The 23,031-nt window shown below is 35.1% G+C and overlaps 2 protein-coding genes across 2 annotated transcripts; one reads left to right on the top strand and one right to left on the bottom strand.

The window, feature by feature from the left end:
- The first annotated feature begins 1,240 nt into the window (after positions 1-1,240).
- LOC140964303 (signal peptide peptidase-like 3) lies at positions 1,241-13,193 on the top strand. Its single transcript, XM_073423960.1, has 15 exons — positions 1,241-1,354; positions 1,478-1,635; positions 2,080-2,238; positions 3,609-3,720; positions 3,835-3,954; positions 4,617-4,774; positions 5,563-5,739; positions 8,847-8,881; positions 8,984-9,140; positions 10,133-10,186; positions 10,265-10,357; positions 11,392-11,534; positions 11,877-11,947; positions 12,493-12,576; positions 12,843-13,193. The coding sequence occupies exons 1-15, from the start codon at positions 1,255-1,257 to the stop codon at positions 12,941-12,943; spliced, it is 1,722 nt and encodes a 573-aa protein (XP_073280061.1). The 5' UTR covers positions 1,241-1,254; the 3' UTR covers positions 12,944-13,193.
- Positions 13,194-14,116: 923 nt separating this feature from the next.
- LOC140964294 (putative late blight resistance protein homolog R1A-3) lies at positions 14,117-17,448 on the bottom strand. The gene has a single exon (XM_073423947.1). It carries the CDS (start codon positions 17,310-17,312, stop codon positions 14,169-14,171), a length of 3,144 nt encoding a protein of 1,047 aa, XP_073280048.1. The 5' UTR covers positions 17,313-17,448; the 3' UTR covers positions 14,117-14,168.
- Between the last annotated feature and the right edge of the window lie 5,583 nt (positions 17,449-23,031).

Here is a 23,031-nt window from a genome sequence, read left to right as displayed (position 1 = left end):
TCCAATGGTTGTTAGATCATTAAACATAGAAAAAGATATATTCCGTCTATGTGAAGATGATGAAATTATTCTTGGTCCAAAAGTACCATATCTAAGTACTTTTGGTGGCTTTATGTATCTTGCAAATTGTACAAGACATGATATATCTTTTGCCGTAAATTTATTGGCAAGATTTAGATCATATCCAAAAAAAAACAAAACACAGGAACATAATTAAACATATATTTCGTTATCTACGATGAACGACAGACTTGGGACTTTTGTATTCAAAGATACCAATCACAGCATAATTGGTTATGCTCATGCTGGGTATTTATCTGATCCACTTAAGGCACGTTCTCAAACCGGATATGTATTTACTCGTGGAGGCACTACAATTTCTTGACGTTCACAAAAACAAACACTCGTAACAACTTCATCAAATCACGCCAAGATTATTGCACTATATGAAGCAAGTCGTGAATGTGTGTGGCTAAAATCAATGACCGAACATATCCAAATCTCATGCGGATTATCATTCAACAAGAAGCCTGTGACACTATATGAAGATAATGTTGCATGTGTTACTCAAATGAAATAAGAATACATAAAATACGACAGAACTAAACATATTCGTCCTAAGTTCTTCGCATTCGCCCAAAAGCTCGAGAAGAATAAATATATTGATATTCGTCACATTCAATCAAGTGAAAATTCATCATATCTCTTCACAAAGGCACTTCCTACGATAATATTCAGAAAGCATATATTTAATATTAGGATGCGCAATCTACGAAATTTGTGAAGAATCGCTCTTGTTAACATGAGAAAGATTTCACGTGACTGCACTCTTTTTCCCTTACTATGGTTTTTATCTCAATGAGTTTTTCCTATTAAGGTTTTTAATGAGGCAGTATAAAAATACATAATGAAGACAATCATTGTATCACGATCATCATCACAAGGGGGAGTATTGAAAATAAAGGTTGAAATTATTGAATGTTAGAAACAACAGTTGTAAATATTGAAAATTAGTGTGTGATGATGAATGTAATGATTTATTTATTTTTGGATTATTTTCAAAAAATTCTATAAATATATCTCTCAATTTATGGAAAAAAATACAATTGAGTATATAAAGTTTTATAAAATATGTAATTTAATTTTATAAATTTAAAATTTTTATTTTTTTCGTAAATTTTTACTTAAAACCATGTATAATAATAATAACAACAATGATTTTTATAACGAGAACGTCGTCTCTGGTATAATCGCATGAACTTTTTTTTGACGTGCCGATGCATCTTTTGCCCTTCTGTCTCCCCTCTTCCCCAAATTCCTCTTCTCCTCTTCTCGATTATCCATGCTTCAATCAGTAATTGGCATCCTAAAATTGGATTAATCAATTCATTGCATCGAAATTATTTGAAAATTGAGGATGAACATGTGAAATTTGCTCGATCAATTTCCATTATTTAGAAAATTTGAAATTTTTTAGGTATGGGTGCTTCATCTCATGGATTGTCGCTGGGTGTATTGTTTTTATCCCGATTGTGTATTTTCTTGGTCTTTCTATTGTCCAATGTCGCGGGGGACGATGTCTCACGCGCCGCCCCAAGAGGTGCTCCTGCATCCTGTGGTAACGACTTCCGATTGGTATGATATTCTAATCCTGAGTAATATGTTGTTGTTTTTGTTCTTTGTTGTTTTCTATTGCGTTTCAGTTACTTAAATATTGTTATTGCTGACATATTGGTGCAAACATGTGCATTTAAGATCCAGTGGCTGCTTGCAGTGTAAGCAATGGCATGTGTTCTTTGAATAATGATGTCCCCGCCCTTCTTTGCAAATAGCATGAGTACTTAGATTATATGAACTTGAGTTTATTGATGGATGTTATATTGATGAATTGACTTCAAGGTGTAGTTACGCGACGTAAAAATCAAACTTGTGTTTTTGTTTCTAGAGAGTGAAGTGAAACTTCATGAAATCTAAATTTTTTCTTGCTGGCTATTGGCTTATGAGAAATAGCATACCAAAAGTGAAAATGATGTTTTCTTGGTTGATGTTAATTTTAATCATCGTTCATTTTGTTTCCAGGTTAAGGTCAATAGGTGGGTAAATGGGGTTGAAGAGGATCCAATAAGTGGGATAACTGCAGCATTTGGCTCTATATTGCCCACCGACACTGAACAAGGTCACAGACTGCCAGCTACATTTTCACTTCCCTTGAATAGTTGTTCATCCTCATCTGCTAAGGTATTTCTTCTGTGCAGTCTTTTTTTCTTTTTATTTGGAGTTTCCTTTAGTTTTGGAGCATCATTTATTCTCTCTCATTCAGCGAGTGCATTGGGCAAGCACCCGTCACTTCGATACTCGAGTTTGCAATGTTAGCTTGATCTTTTAATGGGGCTGATTCTAGACCTTAATCCTTACTCATCCTCATTCACCCGAAGAATGGAGTTTTGGATCTTAGCTAATGGATGGTATTTGTCCACAAGCCGCATCGCAATTCACATGTACTATAAGTGTGCGCTAATTGCATTTATAGAGTTAGTAACATATGTTTTTTCCTAGGTCTGATCAGGATTAGTTCTAGATCTATCGATGTCCATATGGTCTTTTAAGCTAATTCAATTAAAGTTTTGCCCAGAAATAATAGATATATAATAAAAGCTACATTTTCCCCCAAGGGTCGCCTTTTTTGCATATTTTCTTATTTTATTATTTTCTGTATGCATTTATTCATCTTTTACAAGTATATGGGGTAAACAATATGTTTCGAGGTGGGGTCTTGGATGGAATTCGACAAACTCTTGTCTTTGAGGGATGACATCAAAAAGAAATCCTGAATACCTAAAGTAAACCTAGGAAATGTTGTACGTTGTTCTGGTTGTGATAGATTTCATTTTGAAAATTCAAAACATACTGAAATAGTCAGGCAATGACGTGAACACTATTGAACCTAGATTCTAACATCACTTTTGAATTGTTGGTGTCCTCGATGTTATACTTCAAATCTCTTCATTTCTTTGATTTCTAATATTGCTGATAATGATCTGTAGCTGGTGGTTTTTGACTTTTATGTTTTAAAATTCCTCGAGGCTGTACTGGATATTTTCGTAAAGGAGGTAGCTTATTGAAAATTCAAGAGAAAAAAAAACAAGCTCTCATACATTTTTTTTAATGCAAGAGGCCTACATCTGAAAATCCTTGCATTCGCTGTATGTTTAATCCATGTAATGCACTAATATTGAACTGTCAACAGGAAATCAGAATAATTAAAACCAGTAAACCATCTGAGTAACACATCAATACACGATTCTTGATACAATTTGTTATGTTTTCTGTTTTTTGGTTCATTAATGTAATTCTCACTCAACAGTAATTTTCCTCCCTTCATTCCTATGTCCCCATAACTGGTGCTCAAGATTTTTGAAGGATTTGTTATTTCCGTCTTTACTATGTTGTGGTCATTGTTAAATCAATTAGGCATAGTTAAGTATCAAGAAGCATTCATTTTGTTCTTGGATGCACGAGTCTTTGCATTTATAGCTAATTTGAATGCGAATTCTTTGTCAAACCAGTCACCGATCATAATACAAAGAGCATCTGATATTTCCTTGTAGATATCAGGATCTATTGTATTGGCACTACGTGGTGATTGCGGTTTTACGACTAAGGCTAACATTGCACAAGTCGGTGGAGCCGCTGGATTGGTGGTGATAAATGATACTGAAGGTAGCTTTTATTATTTATTATCTAAATTCATGGAGCTTGTAGTTTGTTTCTGCCAATCTTGGCTTAGTTCATTCTTTTTGCCCTTAATGATGCATCCTTCCTGAACTTCCATAGATCTTTTGGAGATGAGTTGTGCTGCAAATGACACCACTCCAAACATTACAATTCCAGTAGTTGCAATTACTAAATCAGAAGGAGCGGAATTAAACAATTCCCTGGTGGAAGGAATGAGAGGTAATCCCATTTTCACGAACAAAAAATGCTTTATCTATTTCACTTAATTGTACCAGATTACGTGCAGTAATCGATGCACTTATTCATTTTTTTAGTTTCAGTTTTCTGTTGATTCAAAATGATTTGGTGTTTGGAATTATTTGAATTTTGCAATTTAGATGTGCGTATATTATCACTTCTCTGAAAGACTTTTGATTTAATTTAGTCTTTAGAAATCATGTAGGCAACTCAATCGAAGGTGCTCTTATGCACCGTTTCTTCTTCTTCTTTTTTTTTTGGAAAACAAACAATTATAGTCGCTGAATAAGGTGTACTTTTTGACAATCCATCTCACCTGCCAAAACAATAAATCTAGGAATAAAAAGTTCAAAACAAACATGTGAGGATGTCTTATTACTGGAGCATGGCCATGAACATGGACTGAACTCAATTGGATTAGCAACAGCAGAAGCCATTCCTTGATGGATATCTTCAATATTGTCAAGAAATTGACATAAAGCTAGCTTTCAATCATGTTTACCTTGGTCCGATACCCTGCTTTTGTCATATTTATTAATGTATTGTGTGGTGCTCTTGTAATATCATGGTATCCATGGATCTCATTCCAAGATATTTATTTTCTGAGGAATCTGGAGTGCTAAATTTTATGTTTTCAAATGCAGTGGAACTTTTGTTATATTCTCCAAATCGTCCAATTTTAGATTACTCAGTGATATTCCTATGGCTGATGGCTGTTGGGACAATAGTTACTGCATCACTTTGGTCAGAATTCACTGGGACAGAGCAAAGTGATGAGCGCTACAATGAGTTGTCGCCCAAGGTTACATGAACTAGACAAATTTTCTTTACGTTCTTGTACAGTACAGATCTTTACTCTTTCTGGATAGACATGTTATTTACAAAAAAATATATGTTGTTTACTTTCTTGAATAGCGTCATGAAGCATGTTATTGGGCATTATGATTGACGTTTTTACTAACAATATATCAAGCAATTTGTGAATATTAAAATTTAAAAAGCTCTGTTGAATGGCGATTTAATTGATCACCATCGACTCTGATTTTATGTTTCACTTCTTTATATCTGATAAATCATTTACAAGAGTTACATTTCAGGTATGTGTATGTTGTACAATAAGTATATCTGTAGTAGTGATTCTTGGTGCTGATATTACTTTCTCTCGTTCCTTAACCAATTAGCCAGTCGTATCACAGCCTTTGTGAGCTAACTATTTATTTTTATGTTGATTTAGGCTATTGAGATCTGATATAGTTTAAATCAGATGGTGATTTTTGTATTGTATTCTGTAACTCTCTCTCATTACTTCTTAAATTGATCCCTTGGTTCCTGAACTCGGTGACTGGGATGAAACAGAATAAGAATTAAATAGAACGTGAGAATAAAGTTTCCTATCAGAGTTTGTGGTGTTATTAAAAAATTTACCGAGTTATCACATGATAAAGTTGTTGGCTTCTAGTTACTTATGTTGAGCATTAAGTACAAGAGTTATTTTTTTCTTCAATTTGTATTTTTTTCTCTGAAAGTCAAAGCTTCATCTGTTTTCCTATGGTGAACACGGGTTGCATAAAGTCTCTTTTTTCATCTTAGGAGTCTAATGCTACAGCAGCCATCGATGAGGAAGACAAGGAAATCCTCCAACTTACTACCAAAAGTGCTGTAATTTTTGTTATAACGGCGTCGACTTTCCTGGTCCTGCTTTACCTGTTTATGTCATCCTGGTTTGTCTGGCTGCTAATTGTTCTCTTCTGCATTGGAGGTATCGAGGTAGATATCAACTTCAATTACCTCTTTGCCATTTACTTCTTGATATAGATGATACAGATTATAGTAGCGCAAATTACAAACATGAACTATCATGATTTTGGTGATCCTGATGGAGGCAGGCAAACTGTAAACCTCTGTGCATACCATGAAACTAACATGAAAAACACAGTTAAATTAACTACAATTAGTGGAATAAGTGAATATTCAATCTATTACAATATACTGATTAGATTATTGAGGAAAACAGTGAGAATTGTTAACAATGTTACGCAAAAGTTTGTCATCCGACTATTATGAGATTGACAAAAATACTGTATTAGGATGTGGCGTGTTGACTTAGAGAGACAAGTAACATTATTCTCTTACCATCACCATCGTCATCAGATTATTATGTGTATGTTTATTCTTTAGTGCAGAATGGCTATAATGATACGAGCCTTTATAATTTTACTTATTCTTTATTGCAGAATGAATGTAACGAGCATTTATAATTTTGCTACATAACAGGCTGTATTTTTTGTGACAAATGCTACATGTTTATATGTGGTGCATCATTCTTTGGCTGGGATGAAGTAGAGAATAAAGGAAGTTAAATTAAAACCTTATTTTCAATATTACTGAATAAAGGCTGCAGCTTATTGCAGAATGACTGTAACGAGTCTTTATAATTGCTACATAACAGGTCTGTAGTTTTAGTGACGAAAGCTACATTTTTCGATGTGATTGCATCATTCTTCGGCTGCAATGAAATAAAAGAAGTTAAATTAAAAGCTTATTTTCACTAATACTGGATTTGTCAACTGCAGCTTATTCTTTGGTGCAGAATGACAACGAGCCTTTATAATTTGCTACATAACAGGGCTGTAGTTTTAGTGACCAAAGCTCCATGTTTCAATATAGAGCATCATTCTTTGGCTGCGGTGAATTAGATAATAAAATAAGTTAAACAATAAAATAATTAAAGGGAAACTTTGTTTTTACTAGTGCTGAATATAGGGCAAGCGGTTCATGCATGGGCTTATATCTTTATACCACCCATGTAGAGCAACCTTGCGGATAGTACATTCTTTACAGGTATTGATGCAAGAAATTAAGAGAGCAGTTTTCGTCTAACCTGCTAAAACTATTTATATTTCTCGAGACCACTGTTTTATACAGAGATCGGGATTGCATGATCGGTGAAGGTGCTGTGATGGATTGAGTATGATATTTGATGAAGTTCATGTTTATTGGAAACAACATATAACTTGAAGTGTAGCGTCCCACTACTAAAAAGACTAATAAGCATGCATGATTAAAACTTAATAACAACAATTAAATAACGGAAACAATAATTTAAGTACTTTTACAACTTAAACGAAAATAAAACAATAATTCCAGTCTTAATCGTTATATAACTAAATCGAAATCATAATCATGCACGAGAATACGAGAAACCAAATAAAACGTCCACTTGATAACCACCGAAAACCCAACTGCTCTAGCCACTGCCATGACCGTCCAAACTAAGACCTGTCCAGTGAAATGGGGTGTCTAAGATGAAAACAAGGACGTGAGCGACACTTACCCAACACGAGAATATATGAGTATACAAACAGATATGATACATGCAAAATGCTATATGCTCGGATGTCAAAGATCAAATCAAGAATCTCATGCTCAGTCTAGAGGCGCCAGAGTGTGTAGTAGAGACACCTGATGGTGCAGTCTCTTATCTGTCATAGGCATGTTTTGGTTCTCACCCCCATCATCAAGAGGTGGACCTACAATGTCCAGGGTCATCAGAATCCGTGGGTCCCGTCGGACACTATAGTTCTCGATGCTCAACCGTCCACAATACAGAACATGGCTGAGCGGCCCGAACAAACGAGGTATATCTCAAAAGATATCAAGCCCAACGTGATATGTCATGCATAATATGTCAAAATAGTGAACATGTATCATGCAACAAATAAATATACGACATATAACTGTGTATAATATGCTTGGATATCTCAGTCAGTAAATCACGTACTTCACTGAAACAATATAACAGAAAGTTTATTCGTGTGAACCTAGACAATATCAACTTACTGAAATCACTATCATGCCAGATCCAGAATCACTAAAAAAATGCTTCAAAGTTCTTCTTAATGATCCTTAAATCACATTTAAAGCTTTAGGATTATACCTGTGTCCGTCTTCAGCCTGTTGATGACATCTTGATCTGTGTGTCCCGGTTCATCGACCCCTCCTCGAGTCGACACTAGTTTCGAAGCTTCCCGACATTTTTAGGAAAACACCTAATTTTTTTTTAAAAATATTTTAAAGAACGTGTTCATACTAGATCAGCGAGTACTACTAAACTACAGAGCTGTTTCGTGGTTTATTATAAAAACATAAACATTTAGTTCATGTTATATTTTGGTAGATATATTTGTTTTTAATTTTTTTTAAAAAAACCATCAATATTCTTGATTCTATGAAATGTGCTAATTTATATGCACTAGCTACTGGATATTTAGCAATTTTCTTAACAAGGAACTTTTGGTGATTAATACAATTTGTCATCTGCCCAAGACAAAAGAGATACTATGGGTATAAATAATGGAAAACCAAAAGTTATTGTGATGGAAAACCATAGGTGATGATGAATGACAGAATGAGTGAATCAACTTATATGAATAATAAACAAGGCTGCTTGATTTCTGCAGTAGGCATGTGGGACTTATATTCTTTATTGACCTATGAGTCCTGGTCACACATGCTGTGAAAGTTCTTGTTAAGTGAGAGATACATTCAATATCTGATTAGTACAGATCTTTCTTTGGGATAAAAATACCCAAAAAGCTGCATCCAACGAGTTATGTCAGAGAATGATGTTATGTTGCCTCTTTATATGTTTGGGTTTTTCTGTTCGCTGTGGACTAGATCTAAATTTTGTGACTTGAATCAAATCTTATGGGACTGACTATTCAGTGCATTTGCATTATAATGTGATGAACTACTTATATCTGCTTTTACATCCGTACGACAATGCTGTATAACACCTCCCATTAAAATTTTGTTCATATCTATAAGCTATTAAGGTTACTCGTGCTTCATCATGCTTATTGAATACTTTCCAGGGAATGCATAATTGTATTGTATCATTGGCGATGAGGTATGATTTGATTTTGTTTGGTAAACTTAAAAGTTTTTATTATTACCGAGTCCCTTGTGTTCATGTATATATGTCTCTTCTGTGTTCTTGTTATTTGAGCAGCAAACGCAAAAGTCTTGGACAAAAGACATTGAATCTGCCCCTTGTAGGGGAGGTTTCCGTTTTCTCTTTAGCTGTGTTGACATTCTGTCTGCTATTTGCCATCGTGTGGGCTGCAAATAGGAAGGCGTCATACTCTTGGTTTGGCCAAGACGTTCTTGTAAGCTGTCATCTGTTTCTTTCATGTTTACCCTGTTCCTGAATGTATTTGTTCAGTTGAATTATTCCTACGTGCCGTGCTGATTTGACATGTTGGCTACTTGGCTCTGCTGGTATGACTCAATCCTGCATATTGTAAAACAAATGTGTATATTCTGGTTTAGACCTTCGGCAAACTGGAAAATTTTAGACTTATTTATACTAGCTTAGCATCGAACTGGTTTTGGTAGATTCTCCTGTGGTCTCTGAATGTGAATCTCCAAGTGCTTTTCTGTAGAAATTCACACATGCCCTTTCGTTTCATCAGAAACCCACTGGCCACTTGCAATATTTCCGTGGACAGTTTACCATTGTAAATCAAAAGATCTTATAAATCGCAGCGAGTTTGCTTTGATGCCCGGATTTATTTTTAGTAGAGATAGGATTGGGAAATGTTGATCTGAACACGAGTTAATTGGACCAAATATAAAGAAGATTTTAATTTGGTATGAAGTATTGACTTTATTTGTGAAATCATTATTGGCTTACATTTCTACTCTTCAATTTTTTTTAAATTTATCTTAAAAAATTTTGAACTGTGAAATTTAGATTACATCTACCATTAACACTTGATTTCTTATTGATTGAATGCAAAATTATCAACGGTGGAAGCAATGTGTTTTTCTATTTGTCTTCGCATTTAAAATCGGGCTTCATGGATTTCATTTCACCTATATGCACCACACCTGTTTCTCTATTTCACTATGGCTGTCTCTCCATTATGGCTTATGATGTTTATGAAAGATGTCTGGATTAACATGCAGTAATATATTTGTGAGTTTTGGATTATTTGGTAGCTGTTTTTCCATTTGGCTCTCTGGTACTGTTATTTAATTTGCATTTATGTTGCCATTTGACAATTTCTCTCAATATTTCTGAATCAATCCTTGAAAAGCTGTTGATTGTTGCACATGAAATAACATTACCAAATATTTAATATTTTCTTGATTTCAGGGTATTTGTATGATGATAACTGTTTTGCAGCTGGCTCAATTACCAAATATAAAGGCATGTAGAAAATCCGTGCTTTGTAATTACACTGTTGGCTCCATATTCATCAACTGATCATTTTTTGTTGTCTTCTAGGTTGCCACAGTACTTTTGTGCTGTGCCTTCATATATGACATCTTTTGGGTTTTTTTGTCTCCTCTTATATTCCATGACAGCGTTATGATTGCAGTAAGTTTGTATTTATTTGTCATTTCTCTCTTTAATTTTATGATTTTAGCTTATCAATTGTGAACATGGTTCCTATATGGTCTGCTACTTTCCATGGGTAAACTCGATTTTGGATGCTCTGGGCTCAATTCTTAAACAACATCCTTATGTAGATGCGATATGCATTCAACTTTTCTGTACTTTTCCTTTATATAGTTGTTTTGTGGACTAGAATTTGTTTGTCTTCTGATACAAGTACCCCAAGTGTTTTCATTTATATGAAATATCTTCGAGAAAAAGGGAAAATTACAAGTAAAAAACATTTGGAAACATCTCTTGTGTCATATGTTATCTTTCAAAGTGATTAAAAGACCAATCTATATGTGAAGCATCAGCCCTTTTCTTTCTCAGTGTTACTTGATGTCTTTTGGATATTGTGTGAAAATGACTCTGAAGCAAGCTCGGATATCTACTTTTGCAATTAATTCTTGAAAAATTACAAGCAAACGTGGCCATGTAGAATGTATGCATTAAACAACCTCGTGGTATTTTCCTATCAATCTCCTTCATGTTTTACTCTTCATTTTAAGGTGTTTCGGACACTGGAGTGCGTCAGTCCATGTCTTCTGTCCACTTTAACTGTGCAAGGGACCTTTGTCATTTATAAATAAAGGTTGAGAGGTTTTTGTGTCTATAGCTTTGACCATTAAGAAATCTGAATGATCTCACAGTTGTGGTTAAGATAGGTCTAGAACTACTGTACTGTACAGACATCTCCAACTCAACTTTCAAGTCTTGTTCGAAATGTTGGATGTCTGCTGAAAAGTTTTACACATATCAACAGGATTTATGAGTGTATTTGATGCTACTATAAGTGCAGGAGTTTGAATAAGTTAATGATATGCTGAACAATTTGAATTTTTTTAATCTGTGATATTGAATTGACTGAATTTAATGGTTAATTATAATTTGGAGCACATAATACTTGCATTGTTATTGCAATCCTTGTGAATTACTTTATATAGACTTTAAATATTTTTTTTCAAATAATTTAGGTTGCTCGAGGTGATAAAGCCGGTGGAGAATCAATCCCCATGCTTTTGAGGATTCCTCGACTAGCTGATCCTTGGGGTGGTTACAACATGATAGGTTTTGGGGACATTCTCTTCCCGGGTTTACTAGTTTCCTTTGCTCATAGGTACCCGTACAACATCGTGGTTGATGGTGATAAATATGATGATTTACTCTACAAATTTTTGTGAATTTCTTTGGATAAATAATCATTAGTTATAATGCATTTTTTGGGGAATTTGAATAAATTGCAGAGTCATCAATAAAGATGCTGTATTTCGCCTTTTTTCGGATGAAAATTTGTGAATGCTTTTTCAAAAACCTTTAGTTCTGTGTATCAGTCTGATAAGTACAAGTACATGTCCTCATTTAAGTATACTTACATGTTAGTTAAAATGTTTTAATTGAAAAATCTGAGCTTTTAGGTACTCCACTGTATTATTTGACTGGAAAAAATGTTTTGTTGCAGATTTGACAAAGCCTATAAGAAGAGTTCATTGAATGGATACTTCTTGTGGTTGACAATTGGTTATGGAGCTGGTGAGTGTATTTGCTGGATTTTGTGTATTGTTGTATTCTAATGTATGGAACATTTGGGCTTGTGCTGCTTGGATCCAAAACAATACCTTTCTGGTTTCATCACCTCTTTAAATTCAGTTTCCCATCGGTAAATTATTTTTTGATTAAGAACTACACAAATATGTTGGGCATATCTAGGAAAACCGAAAGCTCCCGACTTAAGGATCAACCTTTGTGGTTAAAGTGGGGGATACAATAAATACATGCAATTAAAAGCATGAGTTTAATTTTACAAACAAGTACTTAATCAAGGGATTTCAGCATAAAAAATCTTTCTTTCCTTGCTATCCGAACGTGGTAGATAATACTCCGCGTCCCATGATTCTTGCTAGTTATTTTGTTATCATTCAACATTACAGGCATTTGATTTTTTTGCCATGTTCCATTACTGCATGAAAGCTCTGAGTTATCTTTGTTGAAGAACTATGCGGTTTTCCTATCAAGTTTCTCTCAATAAATGAGCTTGAACTAAATAGTACAGTCATATTGAAGATGCTTTGCTGCAGGCCTGTTATTTACCTACTTAGGCTTATATTTGATGGATGGGCACGGTCAGCCTGCTCTCCTTTATCTGGTTCCCTGTACACTCGGTATGAATCTCTTGCCATCATTTTATACAGTTAAAGAAACTATTTCCCCCTCTATATATCATTTGTAATCTTCAGTTCCATAATTGTTTCTCTATTTCATGCATATAAATTAATGAAATTGCCATTTTCAATTTTATTTTTAAGGAACGATTGTATTCTTTGTACATGAACACGCAACGGCTACGATTATTCTTTTCCTTTTCTTTTTTGGTTTGAATTTTAGCTTTCCAACTTTTACAAATGCAATATATGCATGTGAACTTCAGGAACTTGTGTTTTGTTGGGTTTGGTGAGAAAGGAGCTAAAACAACTTTGGAGCCATGGCATCGTTTCTACCGAATCCACATCCACATCAGGTGAAGCTTGACGGATCGGACTCGTTACCAATACACTCAGAATTGACTCATAGTTCGCCTTCCCCTTTCCCCGAGGCTTCTTCTGACTATGGGAATCCTGTAAACTTTGTACTTCATTTATGTGAAACTTAAAGGTTGAAAATGTGTATAGCACTCTGAAGGTAGTTCACTTATGTATATTGCATATCTTTCTCACTTCTAATGCCAAAAGCTTCATTGGAGTTGAGTAATGTGATTGATTCTGTTGTGGATACTTGTTTCTATGCGTTCTTGCTAATTTTTTGAAGTGATGGGATTTTTTTAGCCTGCTCTCTGTGGAAATTCCTTCGCCTGAAACCCCATATTGCTGTATATATGATTGGTTGACTTTCCAAATTTGTAATGAGAAAATAAGGGTGTTTTTTTAATGTATTTGGAAACTTCGTGTGTGTTTTGCTTTTGGAAAAATATCAAAATATTTGCAGCGGTCAAATCTTATAAAAAATTGTTATGGTATTTAATATTTTTAAATCATTTATGGGTATTTAATATTTTAAAATATATCAGTAGTATGCTGGTTTAGGGGAAAAATAAGAATGCGATATAAAAGTAGTATTGTAAATATATTTATAGATATGTAGTCTTATATATATCAGTAAGTTTAATAAAAATAAGATGGTGTATCATTGACTCAGCTTGTGTATTTCGTCAGATCGCATGATGCCTTTCATTGACGAGACTTTTATATTAAACTTTACTTCAAATTCTATGGTCCTTTGTTTTAGCATCCGCCCATCTCTTCTGACGAAGCAAAGATAGAACTAATTAGCTTGAGAATTAAACAGGATATTCACGATTACCTTCCTCATTTTCCCAGACTTTCAACAATAAAGGCATTCTGATTTTATTAAGTACATCAACATGTAAGTATGATTAGATCACAACATTTTGCAAGACATTTCTCTTCAACCAAAATTTGAAGAGCAAGCCAGAAATTTTAGCACCATCACTGCACAAACCACAACAGCAAAACAGAAGCAGACCAAAAAGAGTGTAAAATACCAACAACAAAAAAAAAAAAAAAAAAAAAAAAAAAAAAAAAGAAGAAGAGATGTTTACTTTCTTGGAAAATGTAACCCCAAAGATCCCGGAATTGTTTTAACCATGCTAGCTTTCTATCTTGGCCAGAATTTATACTCATTAAGTTTCAAAAAGTATCAACATATCATAAGATGTAGAAAGTAAATTACAAGAACTTCAAAGGATGATACAGCATGATTCCTTGATTGACTCACAGAAATGTTGAGCACAAAAATCAGTGGTATAACGAAGAGTAACAGGATGCAATGAGTTTTCATCACTGGAAATTATGAGCTTGATGTCACTATCTTCCCCGAGCACTTCCTTTGCCGAAGACTCTGCTGCAGGCGAACAATCCTTTAGTTCAATTATTTCAAGGGTCGAAATTTCTCCAATTTCATACGGGATTGCCCCCAGTGGACAGTAGTGGAGGATAAGGTGACGAAGGCTTGGGAAATGGTCCTTTTCAGTTTTCCACTCTGCTAAAGTTGATAACTGAATCAAGAGGAATTTCAATCGCTTGAATTCTCCGTCATTGGTCTCCCAGATTTTTCCTTTTGTGGCTCTGAGCTTCAGTTTGAGGACCTCGAGATTGGGCAAGATACCGATAATGGTCATTTGCTTCCAAGGAATTCGACAGCCTACTAACACCAATTTTTTTAGGGAAAAAGGGAAGACAAGGTTCTGAAAGTTATACTCACCTGGCCAAAAATCGAGGCGTAATGATTCAAGTTTGCACAAATAGACGAGATTGTTCAGAGATTCAAATGACCAGCCAACAGCATCCCTGCTGTACAAAAGTTTTAGCTTTTTAAGATTTGGGACCCTTTCGATGACCTCTCGCTTACAAGTGAAATCGATTATCTCTGAAAGTGTCTGGAGATATTCGAGAAAGTATGCATTCGTCCCTTCGCCTTGAACATCAGGAATATCAAGAAGATGAAAACCACCTATCAGAAGATGCCTTAGTTGTTTCATCTTCCAAATTTCAGATGGCATAGACTTTATCTGCATAACCCGAATAATAAGTGTTTGTAGGTTCCTGAGTCTAGATATTGAAGATGGGATTTCCCGAACATTGCCAAGATGAAGGTACTTTAGGTTGATGAATTCTAAAATTCCCATTGGAAACTTTGTTGATTCCATCCTAATGTTCAATACCTTGAGCAATCCTGAAGCTAGTTTAATTTGTTGTGAAATATTTATACCATGACAAACTAAAGAACGGGTCGTTAACATTACGTCCCTGATCTTGCGTCGATATTCATGTTCATTTGCAGGAGTATTATCACTTCCATCATACTCAATATTAGCATCTGAAGAGTTAAAATCTTCGAAGTACGGATAGTACGAATAATTACTGTCATCCGAAACATGATAGTCTTCATAATAATAGCGAAGGGTTAAGTTACTCTCCACTGAAGGAGATTCGTAACCGTGTAGGACATAACGCCGTAAGCTATTTATCTCCAAAAGATCATAGGGTGGTGCATCTGTATCCAAGACATAAAAAAGGTTTTCTTTTTTAGCCTCCCTAATGCATATGTCTCGAAATAGATCATGGATGCCACATCTCTTCGGCTTCCCAAACGAATCATATTTCTGCACGAAAACAAGATTTCTCTCAATGATCTCTCTCAAGTATTCTTCTGCAACCTGTTCTATGCTATTCCATCTACTTGGCTTTACAAATCCCTCAGCAACCCACAAATTCACTAGTCTAAATACTTCAATGGGACGATCTTCTTGAAAAAATCCAAAATACAGGAAGCATGCTTTCAAATGATGGGGTAAGTAGTTATAACTCAGAGTTAATATCTCCAATGTCGGGTCGTTAGTTGTCTTTAAGACCATATTTACATTCCCAGAAACATACTCCCAGCTTTCTTCTGTGTGCTTCTCCTTTTTAAGATGTCCACCAATGGCAGATATAGCTAGAGGAAGACCGTGGCATTGTCTTGCAATCTCCTTTCCAATTTCAACTAGTTCAGATGGACAATTTTTTTGGGGAAATATCTCTCGACATAGGAGACTCCAACTCGAATCCTCATCTAGAAGCTGCATCTCATGATAAGCGCCAAAAGAGTTGGTATATGCAGCCACTTTCGAATGTCTAGTAGTCAGTATGATTCGACTACCATTTTTCTTATCTGGAAATAGTCTTTTTAAGTCATCCCAAACCTGTATATCCCAAACATCATCTAATACAATTAAATACTTTCTGCCATATAAAGTTTGATATAGTTGTTGTTCGACATCCTTTTTTTTATCCAAAGGTACGCCGATGTCTTTTAGAATGCCTAAAACAACTTCCTGGACTTTATATGTTTGAGATACTGTGACCCAACCACGAATGTCAAAAGATTCCTTGATCAGCTGACTATCACACAAGATTCTAGCAAGAGTCGTCTTACCAATCCCTCCCATGCCAACGATCGGAATGACGTCGATTTGGGAACATCCTGCTACAAGTTGTTCCATTAGTTTCATCTTCAGATCATCGTCCAGTGCCTCCAAACTAGAGTTATTGCCCCTCAAAGCCTCCCTCGAGGAACCAGCAAGAACTGAAATTCTCCGGTCATGAACATCATTCCCATCTAGCTGAATATTGCTCACCTCTGTGTTAATCGATTCAAGTTTTTCCACGATTTGTTCGAAGCTGATCTCTCGAAATTTCTTCAATCTTTGATAACCATGGCTTCCATCTATTTGCAGAAAGTGAGTTGCTATTAGGGACTCGATGATATCCTCCGCTCCATAGGATACATCATTCCCATCTAGCTGAATATTGCTCACCTCTGTGTTAATCGATTCAAGTTTTTCCACGATTTGTTCGAAGCTGATCTCTCGAAATTTCTTCAATCTTTGATAACCATGGCTTCCATCTATTTGCAGAAAGTGAGTTGCTATTAGGGACTCGATGATATCCTCCGCTCCATAGGATACATCATTCCCATCTAGCTGAATATTGCTCACCTCTGTGTTAATCGATTCAAGTTTTTCCACGATTTGTTCGAAGCTGATCTCTCGAAATTTCTTCAATCTTTGATAACCATGGCTTCCATCTATTTGCAGAAAGTGAGTTGCTATTAGGGACTCGATGATATCCTCCGCTCCATAGGATACATCTCTGATTTCCCTTATCAAATCATTGATTTCTTGGCTGCAAATAGGTGGGCACTTATCAAGAAATGCCACTAAAGAATTAATAGTTTCTTGAAAAGACTCGATTTTTTCCCTTGTGAAAGGGATGAAACACAAATCCAAATCAAGAAACTGGTCTGTGGCATGCAAAAGTGACACAAGAGCAGCATACGCCATTCTTTCAACAAAGAAACTGAAACTAGCCAAGCATCTCAGGAAGCCCAAAATGCAAAGTTAGAGCAAATTATTGTCTTAAAAGTCACTTTACCACTGCAGTGTGTTTCCCTCACACTTCCACTAATCAACATCGTTTTTCTTTTTCTTCGACATTTCCATAGCCATAATTATTGGGTAGGATATTTCACCTTTTTTTCACGTTATTTTGTGGGCAACTTGATTATCAGTATCCAAAGTTTTTTAATTTTGGAATTAATACTTAGTTTTCAAATTTTTCCCAAAATACCATTCAACCTTAATTTTAATTAAATTGATTTTTCTTTTTGAATTAGAGGCCATCATGGGTCCGTAAAATAAATTAAATCTTTTACATTTTTGACCAGAATGCCACCGGGTTATATCCACCGTATTTTACAAACTGCTCCTCACAGTCCAACCACGCGATCGCAACCGATGGTTACCGACGCAGATTCCTTCAGCAACACTTAGCACAACCCTAACTCGTTTCCTACCTTAGGGTGTACAGTAAAAGATAAAATTTTGAAAATAATACATGAGAGGTGCTAAGAGCAAAGATCTCTTTATTCAAACACAAACATTTATTATTACATTGAAACCTCCTGCAGAGGAGGAGAAACTTGTTTAGCTACTTATAATAGCCGAACTTGAAAAACACGTAAACTAGAAATATAAAATATTACAATTGGTTTTGAAAGAAATGAGGAAAATGTTCGATGATCTTCACTTTTTTCTCCCTTCTTTATTTATAGAAGGCTTCTTCAGATTTGAAACTCGGATTCCAAATCTTGATAAGCCTTTACAGCTTGCACCTGGACCATGTAGTGGTTGAGTGGTCCATTGAGGTGGTCCCTCCATTTGAAATGTCTTTTTCTAGATCATTAATCTAGAAATCAACTTCTCTTCCTCTTTTATTTCTCTACAATACCAGTAGAGATGAGCTTGTAAGACATCTACTGAAATCTCGTCTCCTTTTTCTTTGTAATGGTTAAGTATCCATCTGAGAGCTTTCAGCTGATCTCTATATTTCTTGATTCTTCTCTTTGAAACTTTTAGATATGTGAAATACATTCTTAAGTTTCGTTCTTGTGTGAATTACTGGTTCCCATTCGTTCTTATTTATAGGTAAAATTTTCGGGACCAGTTTTCTTGCTTTTAGTCATTGGATTCCCTTTATTAAAGATAAGGTATCCAATGTTACTTTGTCCTTTACCACCTATTATTGGTGGTCCTTGAGTCATTCACAACTCACATGGTGGTCTTCTTTTCTTAGTGGGTTTGGTCACCTGTCCCTTTTAATTTTGTCGAGGAATCTTTGGCTTTTTGTTTCCTCGAGGAAAATGTAATTGTGGTCATTCCCCACTTATCCTTGTTTCGGTAAAATGTTTCCGATCAGATCTCGGTTTGAAACTTTTACCAAACTCCGGTTCTTTCTGATTCTGGCATTCAGGACAGATGTTTTCTGACCATCTTCCTATATGTGTCATATTACAGAATTTTCGGCGAGTCTCTTTACTGGCCGGCAGCTTGATGTTCCATAGAAGATTTCTTTTCTTCTTGAATAAATCTTCTACAAAACTTGTTATTTTTCCTGTCATAGTGTTTAACATGAATTATCCATTTAAAAAATTTTGGTAAAACTTAAATGAAAACTTGACTTTGTCCATCTCTGTGAGACAGACCCATATACCCCAAGCTCTTCTGGTAGAAATATCATCTTCAATAATTGAAGCGACCAAGGGTGTTTCTTCTGTTGGAAGGTCCTTGATAAATTTCTGAATATTTGTATCTGGCCTCCTTAACTTGATGAAATGAAAGGCTTCATGTGAACATTTCCCTGCAGGTTCTGGTGCTGCACTGAAAAAGTATAGCTCCAAAATATTTCATCTGGACAAATAATCATTATTCGCCCAAGTTTCATGAACAGCTTCCTGAATCCATTTAGGTAGTCCTGAAATTTCTGAAAAGCTGGGTGATGTAGTATAAACTGAGGCTAAAGCCCCAAATTCATACCATGTCTTGACATCCTTTGGATATGAATTAGGTTTCATCCATATCCTTGGGTATTTTCCTGAAACATCAACCCGGTTAGTAGCTGGGTTAATGCCAATTCTTGTTTTTAATATTCTCTTATTTCTGTTGGTAAACCTGAAATAGAGAAATTGCAGCTTCATTAGTACTAACTTTAGTTTTGCTTTTGTCAGTACGAGGCCTAAGGTTGATATCTCCCTCTTCATTCCCCGAGGTGAAGGGTTGACTTGAGGACTCGAGATAAGGATCTGGAGTCTCCATTTTTTTTTGAGCCGACTCATCTGGAGATGATCCCGACTTAACACTTGTGCTAGGGGTATTTGAATCCCCTGCTCCAGGTATAGAGTCCTGTACTCGAAAACTCTCCATTTGGGAAACCAATGGTTTCTCAATGTCTTGGAGGATAGGCCTTTGCATTACAGACCATAGCTGAGTATACGCCTGTAAACATCCTGTTATTCGATCAAAGACAATTCTCTTATCAGCTTGTTGTAGCCTTCCGTAACTTCTGCGTTTACGGCTAACTTGTTAAACTCGGTTTGAAGCATTTCAAGGTGTTCCCTTAAATGTCTCTGCATCTTGATAATAGCATCAATGTCAATGCTGTCCATCTTTTGTTAAAAAATCTGCAAGAATGTTTTCATGAGATTTAATTATCACAATATCAAAAATGTAATTTTGACATAATGCTTGCCATCTTAATAATCTGGCCTTCTCAGGTTTAGACTCAATTCTATTCCTTAAGAAAGCTTTCACCTGTGTGTTATCAACTTTCAAAATAAATTTCTTTGCAAGTAAAAATAATGGCCATTTCTCAAAAGCCCTTTTTACTGCATAAAATTCCTTCTCTTTGATATGTCATCTGATGGCTTCTGCATCTGAGAATAAACCACTACAATATCTGCATGGTTGTATTTCATCTGGTGTGAGCTAAGTAAGAACTGCTGCCCACCAATAATCACTGGCATCTGTATATAATTTACCAGATCATCCAAGTCTTGAGGAATAGCCATCTTTGGAAGATTCTTACAAATCTGCTTTAATTGGCATAGTCCCTTTGTGTGTTCATCCGTCCATATAAATGTAGCATATTTTTTCAATAATGGACTAAACACTTTCCTGTGTTTTGATAGGTTCTTTATAAACATCCCAGCAAAATTAACAACTCCTAAAAAACTTTGAAGTTGCTTCTTGTCTTTGAGATTTTCTGGAAAATTCTGCACTTTTTCCACTATGTGTTCTTGCAGAATAATTCCATACTCATCGATTTCTATTCCTAGAAATTCGATTTTCCTTGTTGCAATGACTGCTTTCTTTTCTGATAAAACCAGTCCTTATTTTTTACAAACATTAGAGAAAATATCCAAATGCTTAACATGTTCATTCATATCTTTAGACGTTATTAAAACATCATCAATATAAACAAACATAAACTTAAAATAATCTTTAAAAAGATTATCCATCTTTCTTTGAAATATCTGAGGTGAATTAGCCAATCTCATTGGTAATACTTCCCAGATATAATGTCCTTGTAGTGTAGAGAAAGCTGTGAATTTCTTGCTTTCTTCTTGCATTCTAATCTGGTAAAATCCAAACTTACAGTCGAACTTAGAGAATATCTTAGCATTGCGTATGCAGCTTATTAGATGTTCTTTACTAGGTATAAAATACCCATCAAACTCCAGAATCTTATTAATTTCTTGATAATTAATAACTAATCTGGGTTTTTCTCGTTTTATCTCACCATGATTTCTTACCAGAAAATCTGGGCTACTATATGGTGACATTCCTGCTTTAATTAAACCAAGGTCCAAATGTTCCTTGATTATAATCTGCATATCCCTTTGATCAATGATATTCATTGGGATAGGCTTACATCGGACAAATTCATACTCTTTGCCTTCCTTAATTTTAAGGGAAGCTTTGAGTTGATTTCTGTCCCACCATGCCAAAGGATCTTCATTGTAATTTATTTTGATCTTTTTCTTGACATCTTCTAAGGATACCTTAGATTCAAACTCTACTTCATTCTGATGCAGAGTTATCTTCAGGTATTCCATATCTTATGGTTGGAGCGTTTTATCTGCTCTCAACTGGAGCATTTTTTCTCCAAACCTTCTAGAATCTTTCATTTTTTGGTTCAGAAGTTGTCATGAATCACCACGCTTGCTGCGAAACTAGATTGGCAATTTTCTGTAAAATACCTCTCTTAGTCTCTGGACTATAATTTTGTGGTTACAAGGAGTTGTAAACACTAATCTTCTAGTCTCATTTTCTTGAGTATATGACTTGAACATTTGTAGGAAATTGTTTCCTAACAAAATATCAGCTCATGTATCATGGAAATAAATTGGTGGTGTCTTCACCTTGTACCAAAGTGTTTGCCCAGCACCTCCAATTATTATTTCAGTCATCTTAATTCCTTTACATAGGATTAAGATTCTTCTGAAAAAATCTCGTCCAGCAATCTTAGGTAATTCTTCTTCCAAATTATTTGGAAAAACTCCTCGTTTTGCTGTACAGATTCCAGTACCTGAATCAATATAAGCAGCAAAATATTCTGCCTTATATTGTTCATATAACGTTCCTACTGGAATGTATATGGAGAATGGACTTGTGGTCATTGGATTTTCCACATCTTATCTTCTGCCATAAACTCCATTCCATACTCTAGTCGTTTCCAAGGTTTATGTTCCTCGAGAAACTCTAGTCCTAGAACCAATTGATCTGATTCTTTTCCTGGAATTCCTGTGATATGAACTTCCAATTCTCCAACTTGGATCATTCCTTGGTAAGTTCTTATCATAGGTTGTTCTAAATAGTAGATGGTATTACAAGAAAATTGATTCCTTTGTTTCGTAATATCAAATACTATTTCGACTTTCTTCCACCCTTCTGGGCATCTAAGCTTTCCTATTGTAGAAAAACTTTTTAGCTCCTGTTGGGTTTCTTGGACAGGGGTTTTTCCCATCTGTAGCTTGTAATTCTATCTCCTTGAAAAGATAGTCTTCTTGATTTCAATCTAAGACTCTGATTCCTTTGTAGAATCGGTTTGTCTTGTATTTGGATATTTGTTTCCTGTATTACAGGAAATTCAATTCTTTCTGGATAAATTGCCTGAATAACTTTTCCAAATATCTCAGGTATTTCAATGAACTCATTTCTAATAAACAATTCTGAATGATGTGTATTAGATAGAACATATGAAATCTGATAAGTAATAGAATATGGTCTATTACCTTCCTTCATCAGCCATTTTTCCTTGAAATTTTGATGTAATGTCAAGGCTCGACTGAAATCTCGGTCTGCCAGGTTGTAGGCTATCCTTGGATAGATTACTCCTACTATTTTTTCTGCACAGATATTTCCTGAGATAGTTCTCAATACTGAATGTTGAAGGTTCCTCATTCTTTTATCATATATAGCAATATCAATGGGTGAATCTATACCTTCTTTAAGTAGCTTTTATCATAATTTGGATTGCTCCAATATGAATCCAGGACATTGTCCTTGCTACTTCTATCTTGAGTTTTTGTAATTCCTCCTTAATTTCTTCAGAAGGAATTAATTGCATCTCCATTCTATTTCCAGTAAGTTCCATTGAGATTGTCATTTCCCTTCTGGAGACTTTATAGATTAGATTATGCTTTCTATTTGTTAGGCCAATATT

Source organism: Primulina huaijiensis, chromosome 2 (assembly GCF_012295235.1).
Source record: "Primulina huaijiensis isolate GDHJ02 chromosome 2, ASM1229523v2, whole genome shotgun sequence".
NCBI lineage: Eukaryota > Viridiplantae > Streptophyta > Magnoliopsida > Lamiales > Gesneriaceae > Primulina > Primulina huaijiensis.
This window is presented reverse-complemented; position numbering and strand designations above follow the sequence as displayed.

Coding starts and splice junctions, on each gene's coding strand:
- LOC140964303 (XM_073423960.1), top strand. CDS start 1,255: ATGAACTTTTTTTTGACGTGCCGATGCATCTTTTGCCCTTCTGTCTCC. Junction 1,636..2,079: donor GTGGTAACGACTTCCGATTG/GTATGATATTCT, acceptor TTTTGTTTCCAG/GTTAAGGTCAATAGGTGGGT. Junction 11,535..11,876: donor CTAGTTTCCTTTGCTCATAG/GTACCCGTACAA, acceptor GTTTTGTTGCAG/ATTTGACAAAGCCTATAAGA.
- LOC140964294 (XM_073423947.1), bottom strand. CDS start 17,312: ATGGCGTATGCTGCTCTTGTGTCACTTTTGCATGCCACAGACCAGTTT.